This window comes from Clytia hemisphaerica, unplaced genomic scaffold (genome assembly GCF_902728285.1).
Source record: "Clytia hemisphaerica strain Z4C2 unplaced genomic scaffold, Clytia hemisphaerica genome assembly, whole genome shotgun sequence".
Classification (NCBI taxonomy): Eukaryota; Metazoa; Cnidaria; class Hydrozoa; order Leptothecata; family Clytiidae; genus Clytia; species Clytia hemisphaerica.
In genome coordinates, this window is record NW_027103839.1 from 10,901 (window position 1) to 33,991 (window position 23,091).

Sequence of the window (23,091 nt, forward strand, 5' to 3'; positions counted from 1 at the left end):
ATTTCTAATATATGTCGGACTGGAAAGAGCATATATTTTTTTTAATTTGTAACTTACCTCTTTTTGTTTTCTAACAGCAGAATGTATGATTGCTTAAAATTCAAGTTAGAGCATCCTCTATACGATTATTAAAAAAGAATTGACAAAAAATTCAAATCCTGAAGCTCACAATATCTCTGTCATACTGATGACCCCATTTGTGTATAACATTGTAAAATTTCTTTTTAAGGTTCAAGTGTTTGTCAATGTGAAACAGCTCCTCCTCAAAATGAGGCAGAGTCGACCCCTAAAGAAGAGAATGAAACACCTCAACAAAAAGTAAGAAGCATAAGTCATGATTGAAATCAAGTTATTTGTGGTAAAGAAAAATATTTTTTACAAATGTCTGTCGTTAACATCACCTTAGCTTTCCTCAATGATAAAGGTGATAATATCTCTATTTCCTTAGGGAACTATTGGTTTCATTGGGTTGGGTAACATGGGCCACCACATGGGAATGAATTTGATAAAGGATGGGTATAACCTTGTTGTCTATGATGTATATCCTGAAGCAATGAAGCCTTTCAAAGAGCTTGGCTCCACAGCTGTCACTTCACCACGAATGGTAGCAGAACAAGTCACCAAAATAATAACTATGTTACCTTCAAGGTAAGAGGGAATTATTGATTATATTTTTACCAATCAATTTAAGCTTTGATGAAATAAGTAGTGAAGGTTCTGAATGATATGGAAAGACTCGGTGTTTGGTTAGAGTTTTAAAGAAACAAACAAACATTCTTTATTATTTTTTTAGCCCTGATGTCTTTGAAGCATATAATGGAGATCAAGGAATTTTGAGGTTTGTTACGTTTAACTTCTATCCAATTAAAGAGAATTGTCTAGACAAAATATTGAATTGCTATAAACAAAACAGTCTGATCTGAGTACCTTTTCTGTTTTCGGACATTGATGGTACAGTGCCGTAGCAACTGGGGGCTATGCCCCCCCCCCCCAATAATTTTTTCAAAAATGGTTATTTTGCAAAATGCAAAGTTTTTCTTTTTTATTTTGAAAGCATTTTGTTTTGAGTGCATTTTCAAGCAATCTAGAGCTTAAATTTTCAAAATTCCCCCCTCGGGCCAAACCATGGTTGGCCCTCGCGGTGTCACTAAACTTCAGCCCCCCCCCCAATAAGAAAATGCTTCCTATGTGGTATTTGAAAAGTTTAATCTAAACCATTAATGTTGATTTGCTCTTGAAAATTCAGTAATTTAACCATCATTTATAGAGGTATGCAGCCAGATACATTAATGATCGACAGTAGTACTATAGACCCATCGGCTTCCAAAGAAGTTGCGACAATAGCTGCCGATGCTGGCGGAACTTACATTGATGCACCTGTATCAGGAGGTAAGTAGCAGCTGCTTGAAACATCGTGGAAGACTTTCATTTTGATATGTAGATTTTAAGACTATCCTCTTAGACAGACCCAAAAGCCTTATTTGTTTTTTCTCTATCATTAGCTGTTTTGCAAGAATCATTTTAAAAGATGGCTTATCTACGATTTGATTCAATCCCCCCCCAGTGCACTGTACCACATGTATCAAATACACTATTAGAATCGAATCCATTTATCTAACATGAAAATGTACGAGCTATTGACACAAATTACCATCTAGATTTTTACAATCTCTTTATGGTTTGGCCCGCTGCAACTGAAAATCTTGTTGTCGTTTTTAACTTCTCTAGGAGTTGTTGCAGCACGTGACGGTGCGTTGACTTTCATGGTGGGTGCAAAACGAGAAGATTTTGAACAAGCGGAAATCCTACTCACCAGCATGGCCAAAAATGTTGTTCACTGTGGTGCTACAGGTACTGGACAGGTATGCACAATAATTATACTAATACCTTAAACCTTTAATATTTCTGTTTTAAGTCACATTTTGGAATTTTCATCTCTTTTGGTTCTGTCACTTCTTGGGTAGCAAGACCTCTATATTAGGTCTCAGGGGATGGCGTCCCTGCCCATTGCCAGCCAAAAACAACAGAAAGTACAGATCAACAACAAAACAAAACACTTTGGTAGCATGGAATACACTTTGTTTAGTTCCACAGAGAGTGGCGCCTCTGCCATTTGTGAGCCACAACAACAGCAGCAACATTTCAACAGCAACAACAAATTTTGGTAGCAAGAATTTAATCGATTCTCAGAGGTTGGCGACTCCGCCAGTAGCAAGCCACCCCCCCCCCCGTCAAAACGTTTGGTAGCACGAAATAAATTGTTTCTCAGAGCTTGGCGACTCTGCCAAAAGTGAGCCGAATGTGACGACAAAAAGACTGATCGACAACTCCACTTTTTACCACACGGGAATTTCTAAAGGTGGACATCATCACACATCATCATCATGAACATTTGGGATCAATGCAGTATTTATTGCGATCCTGGTTCAACAACTTTGACGAAAACGACGAAGACATTTGACTGAAGAAGAAGACAAGAAGAAAGAAGAAGAAAAAAAATTCGCAATATAAACTGTCGAAGAATTCAATGCGAGTTCGAGTTTTATTGCTGGCTTGTGACAATGACTTTGCAGGAACCTCCCCCTCTCCCCTCCTGCCTAGTGTCACCAAGCTGTATATTACAATATATTATTTGTAATATTTTAACCCCTGACAATTATGACTGAAACGACTGAATTTATAAGAATTATTTATACATTAAATTTGACAGACTTATGTTACTTTCTCCGCTGAGGTCTTTACAGGAGTCCCCCAACGTTTTGGGTCAAGCTGGAGCTTTTACAAGGTTTTCGATGATTCGGTTGATGGTTGAATCTTGAGACAAAGGATTTTATTGCTTTTTCTAAAGAACGCGTCATCTCTATTATTTCAAATGACCAATTAGTGAAGTATCTTATAAAAACTCCAGCTCATCCCAACGTTTTTCGTGATGGCGTGAATGGCGTTATTTCAAGTTCGTGATTTCGTGATTTAAGATTTTAAAGTACGTGATTGCGTGATTGTAGGAACTAACGTGTTCAACGCTCTTACAGGTTGAGAGAAGCATTTTCTAAGACAAACAAGATTTGCTAGTTTAATTAAGGCAGATATTTCTAAATCCTTGGCGACACGAAAAGTTTTTTTCCGTTGGTGCAATTCAACATGCTCCATCCCCACCAACCTGAAACGCTTTCATGCGTCTCTCCACCCCATTTTTATTTCTACCAATGAAAGTGGAATCGACATCACTTTTAATAACATTTGTGCGTGTCTGGGACAAAATCAGCGTGTCTATTGGGTATTTCCCTCAATTTTTGTCCCATGAAACAAAAGCAACCATGGGACAACGCAATCTTTTTTCTTGTGTTGGTGGGATGGAGCATGTTGCATTGCACCAACGCGAAAAAAACTTCTCGTGTCCCCAAGCCTTAAGCTCTCTTATACGAAACTAAATTATTCGACCCACTTATTTTCTTTATACAGGCAGCAAAGATTTGCAACAACATGTTGCTTGCTGTTTCGATGATTGGGACTGCTGAGGTGATGAACATGGGTACACGACTTGGTCTAGACAAGAAGATGTTGGCGCACATTCTGAACATCAGTACAGGTCGATGTTGGTCCAGCGAACTATATAATCCATGTCCTGGTGTTATAGAAGGTGTCCCATCCTCCAACGATTATCAAGGTGGCTTCGGTACTCAGCTCATGACTAAGGTATCTCCATGTTACAAATATGCACATCTGCGTAAAGAAATATCTGAAAGTATCAAAAAGTGGCTTCAGTTTCATCCTTATAAAGCTCAGGGACTCCGAAACTACGTAAAACCTCTAGATTCTGTATGCGCTGCTTTGGTCAATTGATTGCAATTTTCTGATTGTTTTTCTCTTTATTCCAGGATCTCGGATTAGCTCAAAACGCATCGACAGCTACCAAATCAGCAACGCCCATGGGTTCTCTTGCTCATCAAATCTATCGTGTGATGTGTAATAGTGGCTATGCTAAAATGGACTTCTCTTCTGTATACAAGTTCTTAAGAGAAGACTCGTAATTCCCAAAGGTCTTTTTAGACATTGCTAAAGCATCTAAACATAAGCATATCTATGAAGCTAGATATAGATATAGAACTACAATGAACACTCAGACTTTGTTAAGCAAAGACAGCTCAGAGCCTGGTACTTCGGCAGACTGCACTTCAACGCAGTGGTCGAATTTTTATCAATATTTTCTTTCTTTTGCCTTTTTGTAATAATAATGAATTTAACTTTTATTCGGTTTGGTAAATATACAATTTGTAACAAAAATTATTCACTAATAATAGTACCCATCCTAGCTGTCAGACTTTCTCTCGATAAGGCATCCTAAAACCAATTTGATACATTCTTATTAATTGTAAATTTTTTCTCAGATTTAGATTTTGATATCGCTCGTTCTACTGATTTGGGTAGCAGGTGGCTTCGTGCTACCTAGGGCGTGGCGACCCTACCCTTTTGCGAGCCAATACAAACTTTGACGATGACGAAAGGTAGCATGGAATGAACTTTTAGTTCCACAGAGAGTGGCGCCTCTGCCATTTGTGAGCCACAACAACAACAACAACGACAACAAACTTTGGTAGCATGGAGCATTAATTCCACAGAGTTTTGCAACTCTGCCAGTAGCCAGCCTCGACAGAAAACGGTTTTTTTGGTAGTACGAATTGTTACTTAGCAATCAAACCGATTTACGCCATTTCATGACGACTGTGGTGAATGATGAATTAAAACGAATACTGAATGAATGAATACTTTTATGACGATACTTCACGATGATGAGTATGATAATGAAAAATGAAGATGATGATGATATTTCGACATTTCAAACAAATTCTTATTCAAGGATTTTGAAATCGATTTCACAAGTACACGAGAGACTATAACGACGTCTTTTCAAAGGAACCCAAGCGATCTTTGCTTCTTCGTGAGTTTGATGACTGGTGAACGATATTTACTATGTAACGTAAATTTTTTTTAATTTCTGACTCGAGGAAAAGAATTTTCTCATTGAAAAGACGTGCATACTTTCAAATTCCTTTCATATGATAAGTAGCCTTACTTTGAAAAGTTTTTGGCCTATGGAAACGCTTGTACCAATAGACCTTTTCATAAATTAACCTTAGATTCCAAATGAACGAAACAAATTTTCAAAATTTTGATAAACGGAGGGGGCTAATTGCCGCGGGGTTGGAAATTGTGATTACGGAAACCCAAAAATAAGGTAAATATTTAGAGCAGAATAAGGAACCTTCTCTTTGAAAGCAGAAAAAAAATAATAAACGGGGGTGACCTAATAAGGTCTGGGGGCTTATAAAATTTTCGAACAATTAACAAGCGGGGGGTCGTTTATTTGGAACCTAATGTTACCATGGTGATTGTGTCTCTTGAGATATTAAGAATAATTTTTATGAATAGGAAAGCAATTTTAATAAAACTCGCTGGGAGTTAATCACCATGGCAATAATTTCAAAACGAGGCAAGTGATGGTCGTGAGATAATTTATGGAAAGGTTGATAAAAATCGTCAAAAATGGGCAATTTTACCCCCTAGTTTGTCCAGTTGCACCCTTAGTAGGGGGAAATTCGTAAAATCGCTCGATTTTTTTAGTCAAAGCACTTGTTATACATTTTTGGAAAGTACAATTATAGAGGAGTCCGAATTTCAATGTTTCCAATTTTTTTTCGGACACTTTGGTGTGATTTTCGGACAAATATGACGGTCTCAGGCAAAAATCATGGGGTTAAAAATTAATGAAAATTTTAGCTTGAGAAAACGGAGACCTGTTGTATATTTTTGGAAAGCTCTCCAAAAATTAGGATTAGAGATATATTGCAAGTATAGGTGATTTCAGTACCTCCTAACTCGAGATATTGAGCTTCAAAAAGCGCAAAAACTGGACAAAACAGCTGTTTCAGGCTGAAAAACACGGTTTTCAAGGGTTAATATCTCGAGTTAGGTACAGAAATCACCTATACTTGCAATATATCTCTAATCTTAATTTTTTGAGAGCTTTCCAATAATTTACAACAGGTCCCGTTTTCTCAAGCTAAAATTTTAATTAATTTTTGACCCTATGATTTTTGCCTCAGACCGTCATATTTGTCCGAAAATCACACCAAAGTGTCTGAAAAAAATTGGAAACATTGAAATTTTGATTCCCCTACCCCTTAGCTTTCCAAAAATGTATAATAACAAGTGCTTTAACCAAAATAATCGAGCGACCTCAAAAAAACGAACAAATTTCCCCCTACTACCTGTATTTGATACTTTCAAGTCAGTATTGTAATATTCTAGTGGATATTACACAAAAGTGAAGTTAAAACTATTTTTGAAGACAATTTAGGCGAGATAAGGAGTGAAAATTGTTCAAATTAGGAAAAAGCTCTACCCCTTGAAGCGACGAAAATGATATTAAATACCGTTGACGGAAAATTTTTCTGGTTTATCGCATCAAATTTTATAACACAGTTTGTCTCGTTTAAAGTTGTTTTGGTAGGTCCCAGTCCTATAAAGTGTCAAAATTCAGTGAAAATACCCAAATTTTCCACTATTTTCCCCCAAAAATAATTTTTCGCAAAAAAAATCTTTTGTAACACAGCGATCTGTTATCGGAATCACAATTTTCATAAATGTAATTTTCTAAAAAGTTTTGGTTATTGATATAAACTTTTTGTTTTATCCTTGTTGTACAAATAATAAGTTTCTCCAGTGCAAATTTTGTGCCTATAGCATAAACCCAGTAATAATTATAGTGATTCCGATTTGAGGGATCTAGGAGGGGATTTCTAGGGATAGAGGGTGCAAATTTTTATCTTTATATCATGACTACAACTCGAGTATAGCAAATTATATCGTCAGGTAGAATTGCATAACTACCCAGACAAAATATTCAGTCAGTTTTGCTTTTCTTTTCACTTGTGGTTCTGAAAAAAGTGTTTTTAATATAACAAAAAAAAGACGAAAGTCTATTTTTGTGCATTTTTTTTGTTGAAAGTTTTAGAAGACTGGATTTTCAAGAGAAGGGAAAGTCATGACTTTTGACTCTCCGCCCATTAACCAACTTGATCCATTTTGAAATACTGTACTTGAGTCAAACTGCACTGATGAGGTGACACTACTTAGAAAATCTTTGTTTCTTAAAATTCTAACGGGAATTTTCAAAAATATCTTTATTTTTGTAAATTATGTTGTAAATTTCAAGTCAAAAGCTTGAATTTTTTTGGACGCTATTATTGTTAGGCTCTTTGAAAAAGAATTGGAGAAAATCGCGTCTAAAGTTTTTTATTTGCATTTTGGCTGAAAAGGGGGCAAATTTGCTGCCTAAGTTAATGCTTTTTCTGGCTGATTCCAAAAATTGAATCAGTCATTAAAAGTCTGCAAAGTCACTTTGATCACTAACGACGAGCCTGTTAATTTTCTTCTAAGTTCTGCACGGCAAATAATCGCTTGCGGTTGGCGGGGAAAATTCCCTAATGACCAAAAAACTTCCCCAAAAGCTATATCAACCTGCAGGAAGTCTTTTAAGATCAACTTTGAAATTGGGGTTTTTACCAGGACTCCACCTTAAAAACGATAGCGCGGGATGCGGGTCAAAAATTCCCGTGAGCAATCTCGTTATTCATCAAAATGTGAAATTTTGCACAGAGGTCCAGGAACATGTCAGGAATCACCAAAACAAAGCCCCACCCCCAGGAAGATGGGAACACCCTCAAATCCGTAATGGCGGACATGGTACGTCAGCATTTTTACTAAGAGCGATGAATTGGAACATCGACATGCTTATCATGTAGCATGTAAACTAAATCGCTTATTTTTGCTGAGTCAGCAAAAAACCATTACAAATCAGTTATCAAGAATCCCTCATTGATTAACTGTAGAAAAAAGTACCATGTCCGCCATTATGGATTTGAGGGGGGTCCCATCTTCCTGGGGGTGGGGCTTTTTTTTGGTGATTCCTGACATGTTCCTGGACCTCTGTGCAAAATTTCATCCCTACATCATTTTTGCCCCGGTTTTGGTGGTTTATGACCTAATTCTACCTGACTGAGAAAAAATTCCACATTTTAATTAAAAGTACGTTGAAGAAAATCTCAAGTTCACGACAAAAGTTTTTTATATTTTAAACGCATGTGGAAGAAAATCGCCTGAAATTCATGACAAAAGTTTTCCACGCTTTAAACGCACGTTGAAGGAAATCTTCGAATTCATAACAAAAGTTTTCCACGTTTTAATTGAAGAAAGCCTCCAAATTCATAACAAAAGTTTCCACGTTTCAAACGCAAGTGAAAGAAAATATCCAAATTCACAACAAAAGTATCAAAGTTTTAAACACACGTGGAAAAGAATCTCCAAATTTTAACTGCATATGTGAGGTGATTTCCAATTGTTTACATCCATGACTGGATAAAAGTATCATTCAGTTAATTTATATTTTTAGTATAACGAATGTATTGATCTAAACGATAAGATAAATATATGTACAGTAACATAACTATGACTCCATTATCGTACATCCCCCTCCAGTTCATGGCGTAAATAAGAGTCACTGAACTCATAATCAACTGTCTGTCCGGGATCAGGTAAATAACAGTCTGTGAATGTGTACATCAAATGTCCTCTATAAGGTTCATGAGTAAAATATCGTAAAGAAAAAAAAATACTAGTAAATCAAGTCCAATGTCCTGATTCTGGTTCATATCTGGGAGGGGGTCGTCTAAAACGAGTGGGACGGGAAGGAACGTCTAGTGTGGCCGGAGGTGTCATCACCTGAGTTGATGTTGACGACGGTTCGACCAATAGTGGGGTCGGAGGGGTTGGTATTTCACAAGGGTCGGAGCTTGACGCGTCTGGTAGAGAAAGAGGTACCACCATGGTGACTGAACGGGAGGTTGTCTGCGTAGGAGCTGATTGATTGACGAGCGGCGGAGCCGTTGGATGAGGTCGCTGCGAAGGTTGCAAGTGGACGAAGTTCTTACTGGTGATGTCTGTAGATTCTGGAAGAAATTGCCGTAGATGGCGTCTGTTACGGCGTGTCACTCTTCCGGTACCATCCACCTTCAAAGAGTAACTGTCATTGCCATGTGTCTCAACAACAGTTCCTGATCGATCCCAACGTTTTGGATGGTTACCGCTTTGGTTTTGAATATAGCAGCGGTGTCCAGGAGTCAAATTCGGTAGTGCGTGTGCATGCTCGTTCCTCTTCTCTGCGGAGTGGTGGAAGCGTTCCCGAAGTGCCTCTTCTTTCTTGGCCCATGCGTCTCGCCACAAGGGTCGGATATTAGGGTTGGTAAACTTGTCCAGGCGACTGGCGAAGGCAAATGCATCTCTGATAGGTCTTCCGAATACGATTTGGGCTGGAGATAACTCACAATCACGATCAGGGGTGTTGCGAAGTTGCATCATGGCGCGGAGGAAGCGATCAGTATCAAGGCTGCCATCGGGTCCAGTGATTGATCGTAGCAGACGTTTAGCGGATTTTACAGCAACCTCAGCGCGTCCGTTCGGCTGGGGATTGTAGGCCGAGGAGATGCGATGGTTGACGCCCCATTTCTTCAAAAAGGTCTCTGTAGCATTGGATATGAATTCAGGACCACCGTCACTCGAGATTTCAGTTGGCACGCCAAATCGGAAAAAATAGTTACGTAAGCACGCGATGAGGCCCTCTGATCCAGATTGAGGAGAGCCGTGCGGAGCTTTGAATACGTCTGACCATCCTGACAGTCTATCACCAACGACCAGGTAGTGCTGGGCTGCAGAGAGTGAATCATCTCAAACGGAGTTGATGGTGGGTTAGAGACAATTGCTGGAAGCGGCGGGTTAGACGGGGCGTTTTTGTTGCAGTCTTGACAGGATTGCCGCACACGTTCAATGTCCTCTGTGATACCAGGCCAAAAGATGATTGTTCTAGCACGGGCACCCATTGTCGATACTCCCTGATGTGCTGAATGGAGAACTGCTAGGGTAGCCGGGCGAAGAGATGGTGGGATAACAGCACGGTCATCAAAAACTACTACACCGTCAGTTAGGTTTAAGCTATGCCGGTATCTCCAGTAGGAGGCTACTGTCTCGTTTGAGCGACTTTCTTCCGGAAAACCACACAAGATTGCGTCTACTAGGGCACTCATCCCAGGATCCTGTGAAGTTGCGTTGGCGATTCGGTCCCAGGTCAAGGATCTAACCGACTCTGTGTCACGACGAATTGCAGTTGCAATGAATGCTTCAACGCGGTCTTCCTCGACTTGATCATGTGCGTTTCCAGAGGGTTTGTGCGATGTTGCGTTGGCAGCTAGATTAGTTTTGCCTGGTAGATGGACAATACGGAAATACCATGGCAGGGTACGACGCTTAAGACGTAGCAATCTGGTGCTTGTGATTTCATCGAGACTCGTCTTGTCGGAAAATATCTTAGTCAAGGGTTCATGATCTGTTGCGACGGTTAAATCATTACACTCCATTGTGAAATATTTCGATTGTTCTAAACTCCAAGCAATGGCTAGTCCTTCCCCCTCAATAGCAGCATAGTTCTCCTCGGAAGATTGAAGGAATCGGGAGCCGGCAAGAGTTATGCGCCAGCCATCCTCGCAGCATGATGGAACGATAGCATCACACTCACAATGTTTCTGGAAGAGAAACTAGCCAATGCCTTTCTTCGACCAATCAGTTCTGACACAGGTTGTTTTATCAAGATCAAAGATTTCAACTCTAGATTTAATATCGTCAATAATGCATTGTTTTGAAAGTTCAAATGCAGCGTCAAGTTCTGGGGTCCACCGAAACTGAAATCTGGGAGACAAAAACCGTCGAAAGGGCTCAAGATGCTTTCTTAGTTTAGCGTAATTTGCCACTTGATTAACGAGACCAAACCAGCTTCTCACATCGGATGTCGAGGTCGGAGTCGGAAAGTTTTTAATCGAATCAAAATACTTTGAGAGGGGCTCTATGCGGTCCTCTGAAATACGGAAACCAGCGAAGTCAACTGTTCTCTTGGCAAATTGGAACTTTTCAGGGTTTATGACAACACCGGCCTCTCCCAGAAGAGAGAGGATATCGATTGTTCTTTTCCAGTGCTCCTCAAGGCTTTCGTCATGGAACAAGGTATCATCAACAACTCTTTCTCTCCGTTCGAATTCAGCGAGGATAGCGTCCAACCTTCGATTGTACCCGTCACCGGAGGAGAGAAATCCCTGTGGGAGACGTTTGTAGCGCCAACGACCAAAGGGTGTGATGAAGGTGGTAAGATGGCGGTCTGCTTCACGGAGGGGTCCGCTGTGGAAGCCGTTCCAGGCATCTGCCACGGTTCCAAGTGTTTCTGGGTACCCGTCGAGCAACGTGGAATGGGGCTTCTGAATTGTGGGTTTCACGTTTGCAGAACTTGTTTAGTGGCGAGAGGTCGACAGTGCGTCTTGGGTTACCATCTGGCTTTTGAGTAACGACCATTCGGTGACACCAATCGACAGGTTCTCCGATGGGAACATGTTCAACCACGCCCAAAGCTTCGTCACGATGCAAATCAGATTCAACAGTCTTTTGCCAGTGCAGGGGTATCGGAGTAGCCTTGTGACATGCGATCGGTTTGACATCGTCCTTGATATGAATCTCAACTGGTGGTCCTGTCATTGAAGGAAGAAGCTGATGCGGGCACCTGTTGAAAGTTGAGCTCTTGTAACGATCTAAGAGCCAAGCTTTCATTTTGCTATTGTTCTCAGGTGTGGACGGAAAGGGAAACTCGTCTGGCTTATCAGGAACTGGTGTGCGTTTAGGACAATCACAAATGTCACCGTCATCTTTGGTGGCGCCGCAAATCATACCAGAACTCACAGAAGTGTCAATGTCCTGGGTTGAGCTTTGCTCTTTATCTTGGAACATACCGATTTGTGGAAAATTTCTATGGAGAATTCCCAAATCTAGCATAGTGTCGTAAGAAAGGTACAAAGACTTCACATCCTTGCTAACATAAATCATCGATTGGCACGAAACCTTTTTCCCATTGGGAGATCTTCCTGTCAAATTTGCAAAGAAGGCTCCCTCGATTTTAATTGGTGACTTGTTGGCAGCACTCAACGACAAGGAAACTGGTGACAAGTCAGCTTTCGTAAAGCCAGCATTCAAGAATTGGCTAAGCGACCAAAGATTTGATTGGGCACCAAGGTCTGCCACCGCAGTAACTGATGTAGAAGCGTTTTTTGATGAAAGTTCAAGTTGAATGCGAGGGTGTTCCTTGATGTCGGAGCGTCTCCACTCTCCCTTGTTGAAGATATGATGAACAAGCGGAATCGATCGAACGGTTGATATTTGACCAACTGGGTCACTGTTGGAGGCTATAGCACCGGTCTCAGCATGATCACTGGCTCTTGATTTCTTCCAGCACGACTCACATTTCTTGTGGGGATTTCGGTTCCACCCTCTCGACTTTTTGGTGTAAACGTTGAAAGTATTACCACAATCTGGGCACTTGGCAGTCTTTGAACGATATGCACGAGATGGGGATTGGCTACGTCCAAAGGATTGACGGTTTGAACGACGGTAAGATGACAATGCAGATAAGGAAGGTGAATTTGAATTAGCATTACGTGCAATCTGTCTGCTCTCGATAAATGCAATGACTTGAGCAGTTGAATTCACCTGGATGTCCTCAGAGCTTAACGCCTCACGACAAATATCACTATCAGCAATGCCATTAAGCAGGACGTCTCGAATCATCTCATCAGTATAATACACTTCACCTGTCACAGCGTTATTACAATTTCCACAATTAACATTAAAGTTAACAGTAAATTCACACACTTCAGCTTTTCCTTGCACTTTAGCCGCAAATGTTCGAAATGGCTCATCAGGGTCTTGTCGCATAATACTTAGTTCCGAGCGAAGGACCCCAAGTGCAACTGGTACCACAGCAACGGATTTCAACACTTGTAAAGCCTCGGCTATAGCTTTGGTAGTGAAAGCAGGTTCCGCACGGAGCAATATCTTTTCCCAACTGTTCAGTTGTACATTCTAATAATTGCCCTGCGGCGTTATAATCCCGAATTCCAGATCCTGTACGGTAAGTCTCCCAACGACGTTGAAAAGCGTTCCAGTCTTCATTGGTGCAGTTGAGCTGTAGCTTTGGACGGTCAAGTTTCGGGCCTCTTATGGGAGGAGCTGCTGGTTGCGGTACTGCCATGTGTGTGTATGTGTGAGTGTTCAAGATTGCTGCAGCCCCAGCTACATCGACATCATCAGTGGCGAACCCACAACCAGGGATTGGGCAATTCAAAACAGTCATGATGCAGTGATAAGGATCAATACTTGGATAAAAATATCATTCAGTTAATTTCTATTTTTAGTATAACGAATGTATTGATGAATATATGTACAGTAACATAACTATGACTCCATTATCGTACAATGACCATATGCAATGGGATAAACACCCGGGGGAGAGGGGTACTAGAGTTGGTGGATGAGGGGTATGTCCGAACGGGACATCTGACAACCGAACCCTTTAAAGAGACTGATTTTTGCTGAGAAGGTGACCCTTAGAGTTAGAGAAACTTTTTTTGAAAGATTTCCTTCCATTTTAGGAAAAAATCCTACCCTTAGAGAGACTTTTTTACAAATCTTTTTTCTCGAAACCAAAAGTTTCCCAAAATTTGTGAATTTTAGACCCTTAGAGAGACTTGAAAGGTGAAAAAACCCACCCTTAACGTCCGCACATACCCAGCACCCATTTGGTGGTGTTTGGTTTGTCAGCTTTTTAAAAAGTTGGAAATTAGCCGCAACAAACCGGTTATTGTAAGTCATTGTTGTAGAAAAAACAACCAAGGGAAATCCAACCATTAATCAGTCAACTTTGCTCGAGGTTTAAATTTTTAGCTCAAAGCTAACCAGTTCAACCATTGGATTTATACCATTATTATAAAGTTGCATTATTAAAGTGATACTAGCCGGTACCCGGCGTCGCACGCCGGTTTAGCTGTTGCTGAACGCATTTTAAAGTCCTTTGGATGTTGGGAAGCTGGCTTAAAATACGATGAAGTCAAAACTAAAGAGAAAAATTATCTTCAAAGTTTGACTCTGTCCCTCCCAGGTCACGTATCTTTTAACCATATTTTGAAAAAGATTTTTAAATTGTTGCAAAAATGATCAGAAAGGGCGTTATTCAAACTATACCATACCGGCGACCTGCGACGTCCGAAAAGGGTTTGCAATTAGATTTTTTTCTCGCTTCGCTCGCTTTACATTTGCCGTACTTGTTGATGATTAGGAAAACTTTGATGTCAAGATAAGAGGAGTGAAATTATAGACATGACACTAGATTCGTCGAAAAAAGGCAGCCCGTGGGTACTTAGGCAAGAGAAGGATGCGGGCATGAGCCGTTCTTAAGGATGCCTTTTTAAAAATGGCAGTCCCTGTAAGGATTGGAAAAATCAGAAAATCAAACTTCAGTCCCACTAAGAGTCGGTAAAAATAGGGAAAAAAATTCAACTTTTTACCCCCAGAAAGATAGAAATTTAATCAAATTAGTCCCAATAAGGGAAGTAAACTTCACAAAATTTCGCTTATTTCTTCTTCTCTCTAGTCTCGCTAAGGGTCCAAGGGCCAAAAGTCAGGCAGCTAGGCACCTTCGTCATAACTTTTCGAATTCAACAATGAATGACTTAGATTTACAGCAATATAATTATCCCGCGACATAGATGTTTATAAGTCCCTTTTTACGAAGAAAGATCTCTTGTTTTTACCGCCTTTCGAAAGTATTGTTAATGTTGCTGTTTAGTTGTTCCAACAAACTTGTCTTGTGATTCTTATGTTTTAAATGTTTTAAATTTGTTCTTTTCTAAAACAGATTTTGTTTGAAAGATTTTCTTTTGTTTTGTTTTGAAACGAATTCGAATGTCTCAAATCAAATAAGGTCGTTAATTACAGAAGCAGCCAACGAGCCCATTTCCCCGAAATATCTGTTTCCCTTTTCCTGGAGAGAGCTTTTTTTGAAAAATGGGGAAACAGATCCGATTTTTTAGGAGTGACCTTTTCCTTACAACTATCTGTTTCCCCGCTCCAGCTGATGACGTCATCAGAGAGAAACAGATCAATATTTCTAGGAGATGACATAATAAATTGGGAAACATATATCTGTTTCAAAAAAAGATGATATTGCATTGGAAACAGATTGAACTTTATGGGGGAAACAGATATCAATAACAAAAAGAAAGGGAAACAGATGAAAATTTCCAGGAGAGGGAAACAGATATCCTATTTGGGAAAACAGATCAAAATTTCAATTCTGAAAATTGTGGAAACAGATCAAATTTTCTAGGAAAGATACTTTGAGATTAAAAATTTAGGTTTTGCGGAGAAACAGATCTTCATTTCTAGGAATAAGATTTTTGAAATATTCGGCCAACAGATCAAATTTTTCAGGAAGGCTATGTCTGGGAAACAGATATTTAAAAAAAGGTCCTCGTTGGATGCTTTCGTAATTACATTCGAAAACATAAAAGAAAAGAATAGAGAGAAAAAAAAAGAAAAAAACATAAGAGGCGGGCTCGGGCACGTCTGGGCAGATATTATAATCTATCAATCAAAACAAACTTATCGAACAACTCAAAGTCTTTATAAAACGGCGCGAATCTGATTTAACACATTTGTGGAGCAAGAAGCAAAAGTCATCTTTTAAAAGAACAAAACATTGCTTGCGAAAACAAAAGTGACACACAAACAAAATGACATACAGACTACGGCTATTAATATATAGATGAGTTCACAAACCTTTTGATGTTGCAAGTATCTAATTATCCAGTCACTTGCCCTATTACAATTTATGTAAATATACAGTGTCACGTGATGAACTGTGGAAAGCCACTATGCACATATTGTGCATTTTCAAACGAAATACGAAAACAGACAAACGAACGGGGTCTTTCAAATTGCCTCTGATCGAGGTGGGTTCTCCCTGTTTGGGGAGATTTATTGTTTGACACCCAAGTATACATGTAAACTGACGCTTATGAAGCGTGACGAATTAAATGAAGCAGAGTCTCCGCAGAGCCAACTGCGGAGGGTAAATGTTAAATGGTACTGACGAAATGAAGCAGAGTCTCCGCAGAGCCAACTGCGGAGGGTAAATGTTAAATGGTACTGACGAAATGAAGCAGAGTCTCCGCAGAGCCAACTGCGGAGGGTAAATGTTAAATGGTACTGACGAAATGAAGCAGAGTCTCCGCAGAGCCAACTGCGGAGGGTAAATGTTAAATGGTACTGACGAAATGAAGCAGAGTCTCCGCTGAGCCAACTGCGGAGGGTAAATGTTAAATGGCTGGACTGAGACAAAATAAAGCAGAGTCTCCGCTGAGCCAACAGCGGAGGGTAAATGTTAAATGGCAGACACGGACTATGGACTGATTTAATTACAGAGACTTTACTACGTAGATTTTATGGTTATTTATTTTATTGAAGAATTGATGCATCAAACTTGAACCTTGCTACTACTTTGCTTTGAATTCTATAGTACCTAACCGGTTCTCTTCCAATAATAGCTTGGGATCCTGAACTATTCCGGGGACAAATATAAATATTGCTGTTGAGGATAATTGTCGGGAGTTACTTATTGAGCCGTAGCGGCCCGCTCGTGACAGATGGGGGCTACAACCGGGATTGTTCAGGAAAGCATCGAATAGTGACATTGGTTTGATTTGCATTACCATTCAGTTTTACCGTATTGAAATTGAACTTGAACATTATTGACATTGATTATTACGTATGGAATTGTGCATTTAAAATGGATGTGGTTATTACTGACATTTGACGTTGGATTGTTATGAATGAAATTGTGTATTTAAAAATGGATGTGGTTATTATTGACATTTCATATGAAAGTTGATTAAAGTGGTGTCAATTTTAGCAAACGTTAGAAATACATCCAAAAGACGTACATAAAATCATGCTGAAGGAGAGGAACGAAGTTTTGGTTGAATTGTTTAAGACCGAACTGTTTGTTTGATCACTTGAATGGCTTGCAAGTAGCTGTAAAACCTATATAATGTTTGCACGGTTGAACAAACATTTAGAAACACTTCAAGAAAAATTCGGTTGATCAAACATTGTTGAATGTAGTTGATTGATGTTTGTCTTGGTTGATCGAACAACCATTATGAACCCATTAAGCTTTTCTCTGGCTCAGGAGTTTTGATAATGGTTTTGAAATCATCAAAAAGTTTATGAGATTTTTTTTCGGCTGAGAAGATAACCTTGAAGGAGCTGTTAGAGCATAACCTAAGGGAAGAAGAAGACGAAGCTAGCCAGGGAAATCACAAGGCAAGAAAGAGAACTTCGAACGACGGAAAGGAAAATTCGAAGGCTGAGGTACTTGGAGAAGAAGCAGAAAGATCTTGTTGGTGAAATTCAAGCAATATCTACATCATTGGAGCTGAGGGAGTACAAAAAACAAGTCCTCTAACAAGTTTACACTCAGTTGTCAACGTTTAGCTAACTTGTACTTGTTCCAAGTACTTACCTAGCGTTCTGTTGATTACCTACGGACTTGGGGTTACTTCTTTTAAGAAGGAGTTTACCCATTTAACCTTGTAGGGGCTGAGAAACATGATGTATTCCTTCGACGAAGATCCACCAGCATTGGAAGACGTGTTCCGAAATGAACTTTGGGATTTTATTTCGATCTTCACTGATGATATTATCATTTACAGTGACACCTTCGAGGAGCACCTAGAGCATATCCAGACCGTATTCAAACGATTGCGGGACGCCGGATTGAAAACGAAGCGAAAGAAGTGTCACTTTTGTGTTCCAGTCCTCAACTTCTTGGGTCATGAAGTGTCAGCGGAAGGGATCAAGCCAAAGGTCGATAACGTCAGAAAGCTTTTGGACGCCAAGAAGCCAAAAACGACCAAAGAAGTCCAGTCATTCCTAGGGCTGACGGACTATTATCGTCGCTTTGTTCCTGGGTACTCGGAGATCGCCAGACCTCTTTACAAGTGCATCCCAAAGTTTCAGTGGGGAGAAGAGCAAGACAAAGCCTGGCAAACCCTAATTGAAAGGTTGATAAACCCGCCCTTTTTGGAGTTCCCGGATTTCAACAAAGAGTTCATCCTCAACACAGACGCTTCTGGGTTGGCTTTTGGGTATGTGCTGTCACAGAATTCGGGTGATGATAAGCCACATCCAATCAGATACGGAGGTAGGGTTCTGAGAAACGCAGAGATCCGATACACGATCTCAGAGAAAGAGCTGCTGAGTTTGGTGTATGCAGTGAGGGATTGCAGTCAATATCTCGAAAGACGTTTCTTCACCATATTTACGGATAATCAACCCCTCACTCATGCGTTGCGATTCCGCGATTCGAGTGGACGCTTGTCCAGATGGGCTGTTCTGCTTCAGCAGTATTCTTTCGAGATCCGCTACAAGAGGGGAGCGAAGAACAGTGATGCAGATGCAATGTCGCGAGCTCCCATCCAATTTGTCTCTGAAGCATTCGTTGGGAGTGTTCGACTTGTGCCCACGACGGAGATAGCCGCAGAACAAGAGTGTGACCGACCATGATGAAAGTACTTTTGAGAGTTTGGGGACCAAACTTCCCGTTGGCGGAGGTGTTGTCACGTGATGAACTGTGGAAAGCCACTATGCACATATTGTGCATTTTCAAACGAAATACGAAAACAGACAAACGAACGGGGTCTTTCAAACTGCCTCTGATCGAGGTGGGTTCTCCCTGTTTGGGGAGATTTATTGTTTGACACCCAAGTATACATGTAAACTGACGCTTATGAAGCGTGACGAATTAAATGAAGCAGAGTCTCCGCAGAGCCAACTGCGGAGGGTAAATGTTAAATGGTACTGACGAAATGAAGCAGAGTCTCCGCAGAGCCAACTGCGGAGGGTAAATGTTAAATGGTACTGACGAAATGAAGCAGAGTCTCCGCAGAGCCAACTGCGGAGGGTAAATGTTAAATGGTACTGACGAAATGAAGCAGAGTCTCCGCAGAGCCAACTGCGGAGGGTAAATGTTAAATGGTACTGACGAAATGAAGCAGAGTCTCCGCTGAGCCAACAGCGGAGGGTAAATGTTAAATGGCTGGACTGAGACAAAATGAAGCAGAGTCTCCGCTGAGCCAACAGCGGAGGGTAAATGTTAAATGGCAGACACGGACTATGGACTGATTTAATTACAGAGACTTTACTACGTAGATTTTATGGTTATTTATTTTATTGAAGAATTGATGCATCAAACTTGAACCTTGCTACTACTCGTGCTTTGAATTCTATAGTACCTAACCGGTTCTCTTCCAATAATAGCTTGGGATCCTGAACTATTCCGGGGACAAATATAAATATTGCTGTTGAGGATAATTGTCGGGAGTTACTTATTGAGCCGTAGCGGCCCGCCCGTGACAACAGGCTAAATCGAAGTTACTTAGTTGTGAAAGCTGACAAAAATGTCCTGTTTTTGCATCTCTCATTCCAAACCAACAAAATGAAAAAAACACATCAAATCCAGGAAGAAATCATTAAACTAGCTATAATGGTAAGTACTAAAACTGTCATCGCCTAATCGATGTTTTTAATCTGTTGATATGCGTTAATCAAGTTATGTTATTTTTCCTTATCAAAAACACCCGAGCGAAAAACCGGAATTAGACTGACTTCTGGTATTATTAATTAGGCAAAAATAAAAAATGTAGTGTTTCCGAAAACCGGCCGGGTGGAAAAAAATATTTTTCTGACCCGGCCGCAAACAATAGGGGTATATATGGTTCATCATAAAGAAAATCAAGTAATCAAACGTCGTTTGGTTACCTTATCGGCCCTTTTTACACCGGCCCTTATTAATTTCGCATAGCGAAAGTGATAGCCTTTCGCGGGCAGCGGTGGCGGTGTGATAAAAAAATTAGAAAACGAAAGTGTTTTAGAACCTTCTCAAACATTTTCAAATATCCTAAAGATCGACTCACTCACTAAGATAAAATCTAACGTTTTGTCAGGCCGCAAGTCCAGGTATACGTAACCAAGCATTTGTAAATATTGCTCGGTTTTAAATATGGCGGTTTTCAGCATGCCGTCAGGCTGCTGCTTGTTTGTATTTTTTGTACTTTTTGTGCTTTTAAGAGTGTGCTTTTTGTGCAGTGGTTTTTATTTCTTTTAGCATAGTATTTTATGTTTGTGTAGTTAGTAAATGCACCAATAAAGTGATAGAAATGTTGTAATTAAAGAGTTGCTCTTGAGCATTACCATATCACTACAACAACACAGCAGGTATGATCATTTTTACAGGTAGAAATAGGTGTGGGATTTATTTGTGTATAACAGATTATCAGTTATTAAGTATTTCAAAAGACGAATTTATGGCAGGGGTTATCCGGAGGGGGGTATACTTGGGCATTTGGCATTTGTGAAGTGTCTTTACGTCACATAGAACAATAGAAAATAGCAAAAGAACAAAGGAATTACCCCTAGCCACCATTTCGCAACCATGGAGAATCGCGATTTTACGGAAACGGGAATCCTCATGTCGAATGAAGCATCTTCTGAAAATTTCATTCTTCCCCATAAATGCGAAAATGAAAAACGAAGAAGCTTTCGTTTTCTAATTGTCTTTTTAATCTGCCATGAAGTGTTATAAAATTCCTTATAGAAAGACATGTTCTCCTATTAAGAGGTTTAAAAAATGACGTAGAAACAAGAAACTGTGAAAATAGCCGTAATTAATCAACGGTCGTTAAAACCAATCTAAAAGAATCGCATCAGCAGTAAGAATTCCCATAAGACGGTTTTATAAAGTTTTCAATGAAATTATTTCTGAATGACTGAGAATTTCCCTTCACAAAAGGATAAGTTATTTGGGAGGAACTAAAAGGTGTGGCTAAAGGCGGATAGGGATATGGTGGAAAATTAAAGTAAAAACACGGGGAAAGCAAAGAAGAACATTTATTTTCTTTAAATTTTGACAATAAAAAAATATAAGCTCACTTATCTTAATGCATAATGATTAGAATATTTTTGAGCATAACTTTGAGCAAACTCAATGATACTTCTTGATATTCAGCGTCATCAGCGCCAGCGTCATCGTAAATGCTACGGAAAACTTTTTTGAGCAGTGAGGAATTAAACAGAGATCTTGCAAGAATAAATGAGTGGGCTCGTCAATGGAAGATGTCTTTTAATCCTGATCCCACAAAACAAGCTGTGGAAGTTTACTTTTCCAAAAGGCTCTTACCAGCTAATGCTCCTGTTTTATATTTCAATAATACTGCATAAGAGCTAGTGAATGTCAGAAGCATCTAGGTCTTATCTTGGATTCCAAACTCTCATTCAGTCACCATTTAGACGAAAAAATAAAAAAGGCCAACAAAGGTATTGGCCTCATTAACAGACTTCGCAAACATGTACCAAGAAAATCTCTGCTTACTTTATACAAATCTTACATTAGACCACATTTAGACTATGGGGATATTATATACGACCATCCTGGAAATTCGACTTTTGTTCGTAAGCTTGAATCCATCCAATATAATGCCTGCCTTGCTATAACAGGCTGCTTTCGTGGAACGTCTCAAGAAAAACTTTATTCTGAACTTGGTCTCGAGAGTCTTGCTGATCGTCGATTTAGTAGGAGAATGATCTTCTTCTACAAAATCTTAAACAATTTAGCCCCCTCTTATTTACGTAACTATTTACCAGCAAGACTTGCGGCACCGGGTAATCTAAGAAAAAGAAATCCTATTTATCAACTTAATATTCGAACTAAGCGTTTCCGGAATTCTTTTTATCCATACTGCATAACACAGTGGAATATTCTGGCTGGTCGTATAAGAGATATGCCTTCAGTATCTACCTTCAAAAAAGCAATCCTCGAGTTTCTAAGGCCCAAACCTTCTCCTGTTTTTGGAGCTCGTGACAACCAGGGTGTGATCCTTCTCAATCGTCTTCGAGTAGGATTTAGTCACCTCAATGAACATAAATTTAGACACGGTTTTCGTGACACGACCTTAGATCCTTTTTGTCCGCGTAGAACAAAATCCATCGAAAACTCTCAACACTTTCTTTTGCACTGCTCTATTTACTCTCAGGCAAGACATCTTTTGTTCAACAAACTTCTGAACCAAGACATAAATATTTATCCACTAAGCCCTCCTAAGCTCTTCAACCTTTTGTTGTACGGTGATCCAGAATTACCTTTCAACATAAATAACATAATATTTAATCTTGTCATTGAATTCATTCTCGACTCTGAAAGGTTTAGTGGTGCCTTATTTTAGCTTAATGATCTTCTTACACAGCTCTATAATATTTTTTAATATTTGTGTTTATCCTTTTAGTGATGGTTTTCCCTTTAAGTTTTTTATTTTATTCAATAGCTTAGTACCCTTGGCGATATCACTTAGTGCCTTGCGGGGGGATGAGCTATTTATTTTTTCTGTGTTTGTTTTTGGCGGGGATTAAATTTGACGAATTTGGCGAATTTTGTCAAAAATCGCCAAAATAAATCCATGCTAAAATTAATCCACTTAAGGTAATAGCCGGGGATTCTTGTAATATGTTTGGTATGCGATAAAAAATCCCGAAACTTACCTAGAAGGAATTAGATTTTGCATGTGTGGAAAATTGTTAAAAATCAGCGCTGGACGCGTAGCCTACTAGTATAAGAATTATGAAATTGTCAATACATTTTCTTTTTCAGTTAGAAAAATACTAAAATATTTCACACGAGACGAATTTGAAAGAATACTCAAAGCGACGAAAAAACACGAACATACCCTCGCGCCATCCCACAAATATTATGTTGATGGCAGCTTAGAAATGAGAAAGTAAGTGATTATACATTTTAACGTGTCCTGGCCACAAACCAAATTATTGCAAGAGTCCATTAAAGGGTAAAATGGCAGGGTGTTAGTGCCCGTTCTCCGTTTATTGATTGTCGAATTTACAGTAGAAGAAAAATTTCCGGGTATAAGATTCAACAACAATCACGACACAGCAAATTTTGAACATTTGACTTGGAATTTAATTTGATGGAAAAACTTCCATGGTTTGAGAGATCGCAAAATATACGTGTCAAGGTTATTTTGTGTCTTTGGTACTTGTCGT

The 23,091-nt window shown here is 39.6% G+C and overlaps 1 protein-coding gene across 1 annotated transcript; it reads left to right on the forward strand.

Annotated features, from left to right (window-relative positions):
- The first annotated feature begins 229 nt into the window (after positions 1–229).
- On the forward strand, positions 230–5,031 carry LOC136807360 (3-hydroxyisobutyrate dehydrogenase, mitochondrial-like). The gene is made up of 7 exons (XM_067063935.1): positions 230–318; positions 449–648; positions 794–838; positions 1,268–1,389; positions 1,729–1,862; positions 3,463–3,696; positions 3,879–5,031. Exons 2-7 carry the CDS (start codon positions 479–481, stop codon positions 4,029–4,031), a joined length of 858 nt encoding a protein of 285 aa, XP_066920036.1. The 5' UTR covers positions 230–318; positions 449–478; the 3' UTR covers positions 4,032–5,031.
- Positions 5,032–23,091: the final 18,060 nt, after the last annotated feature.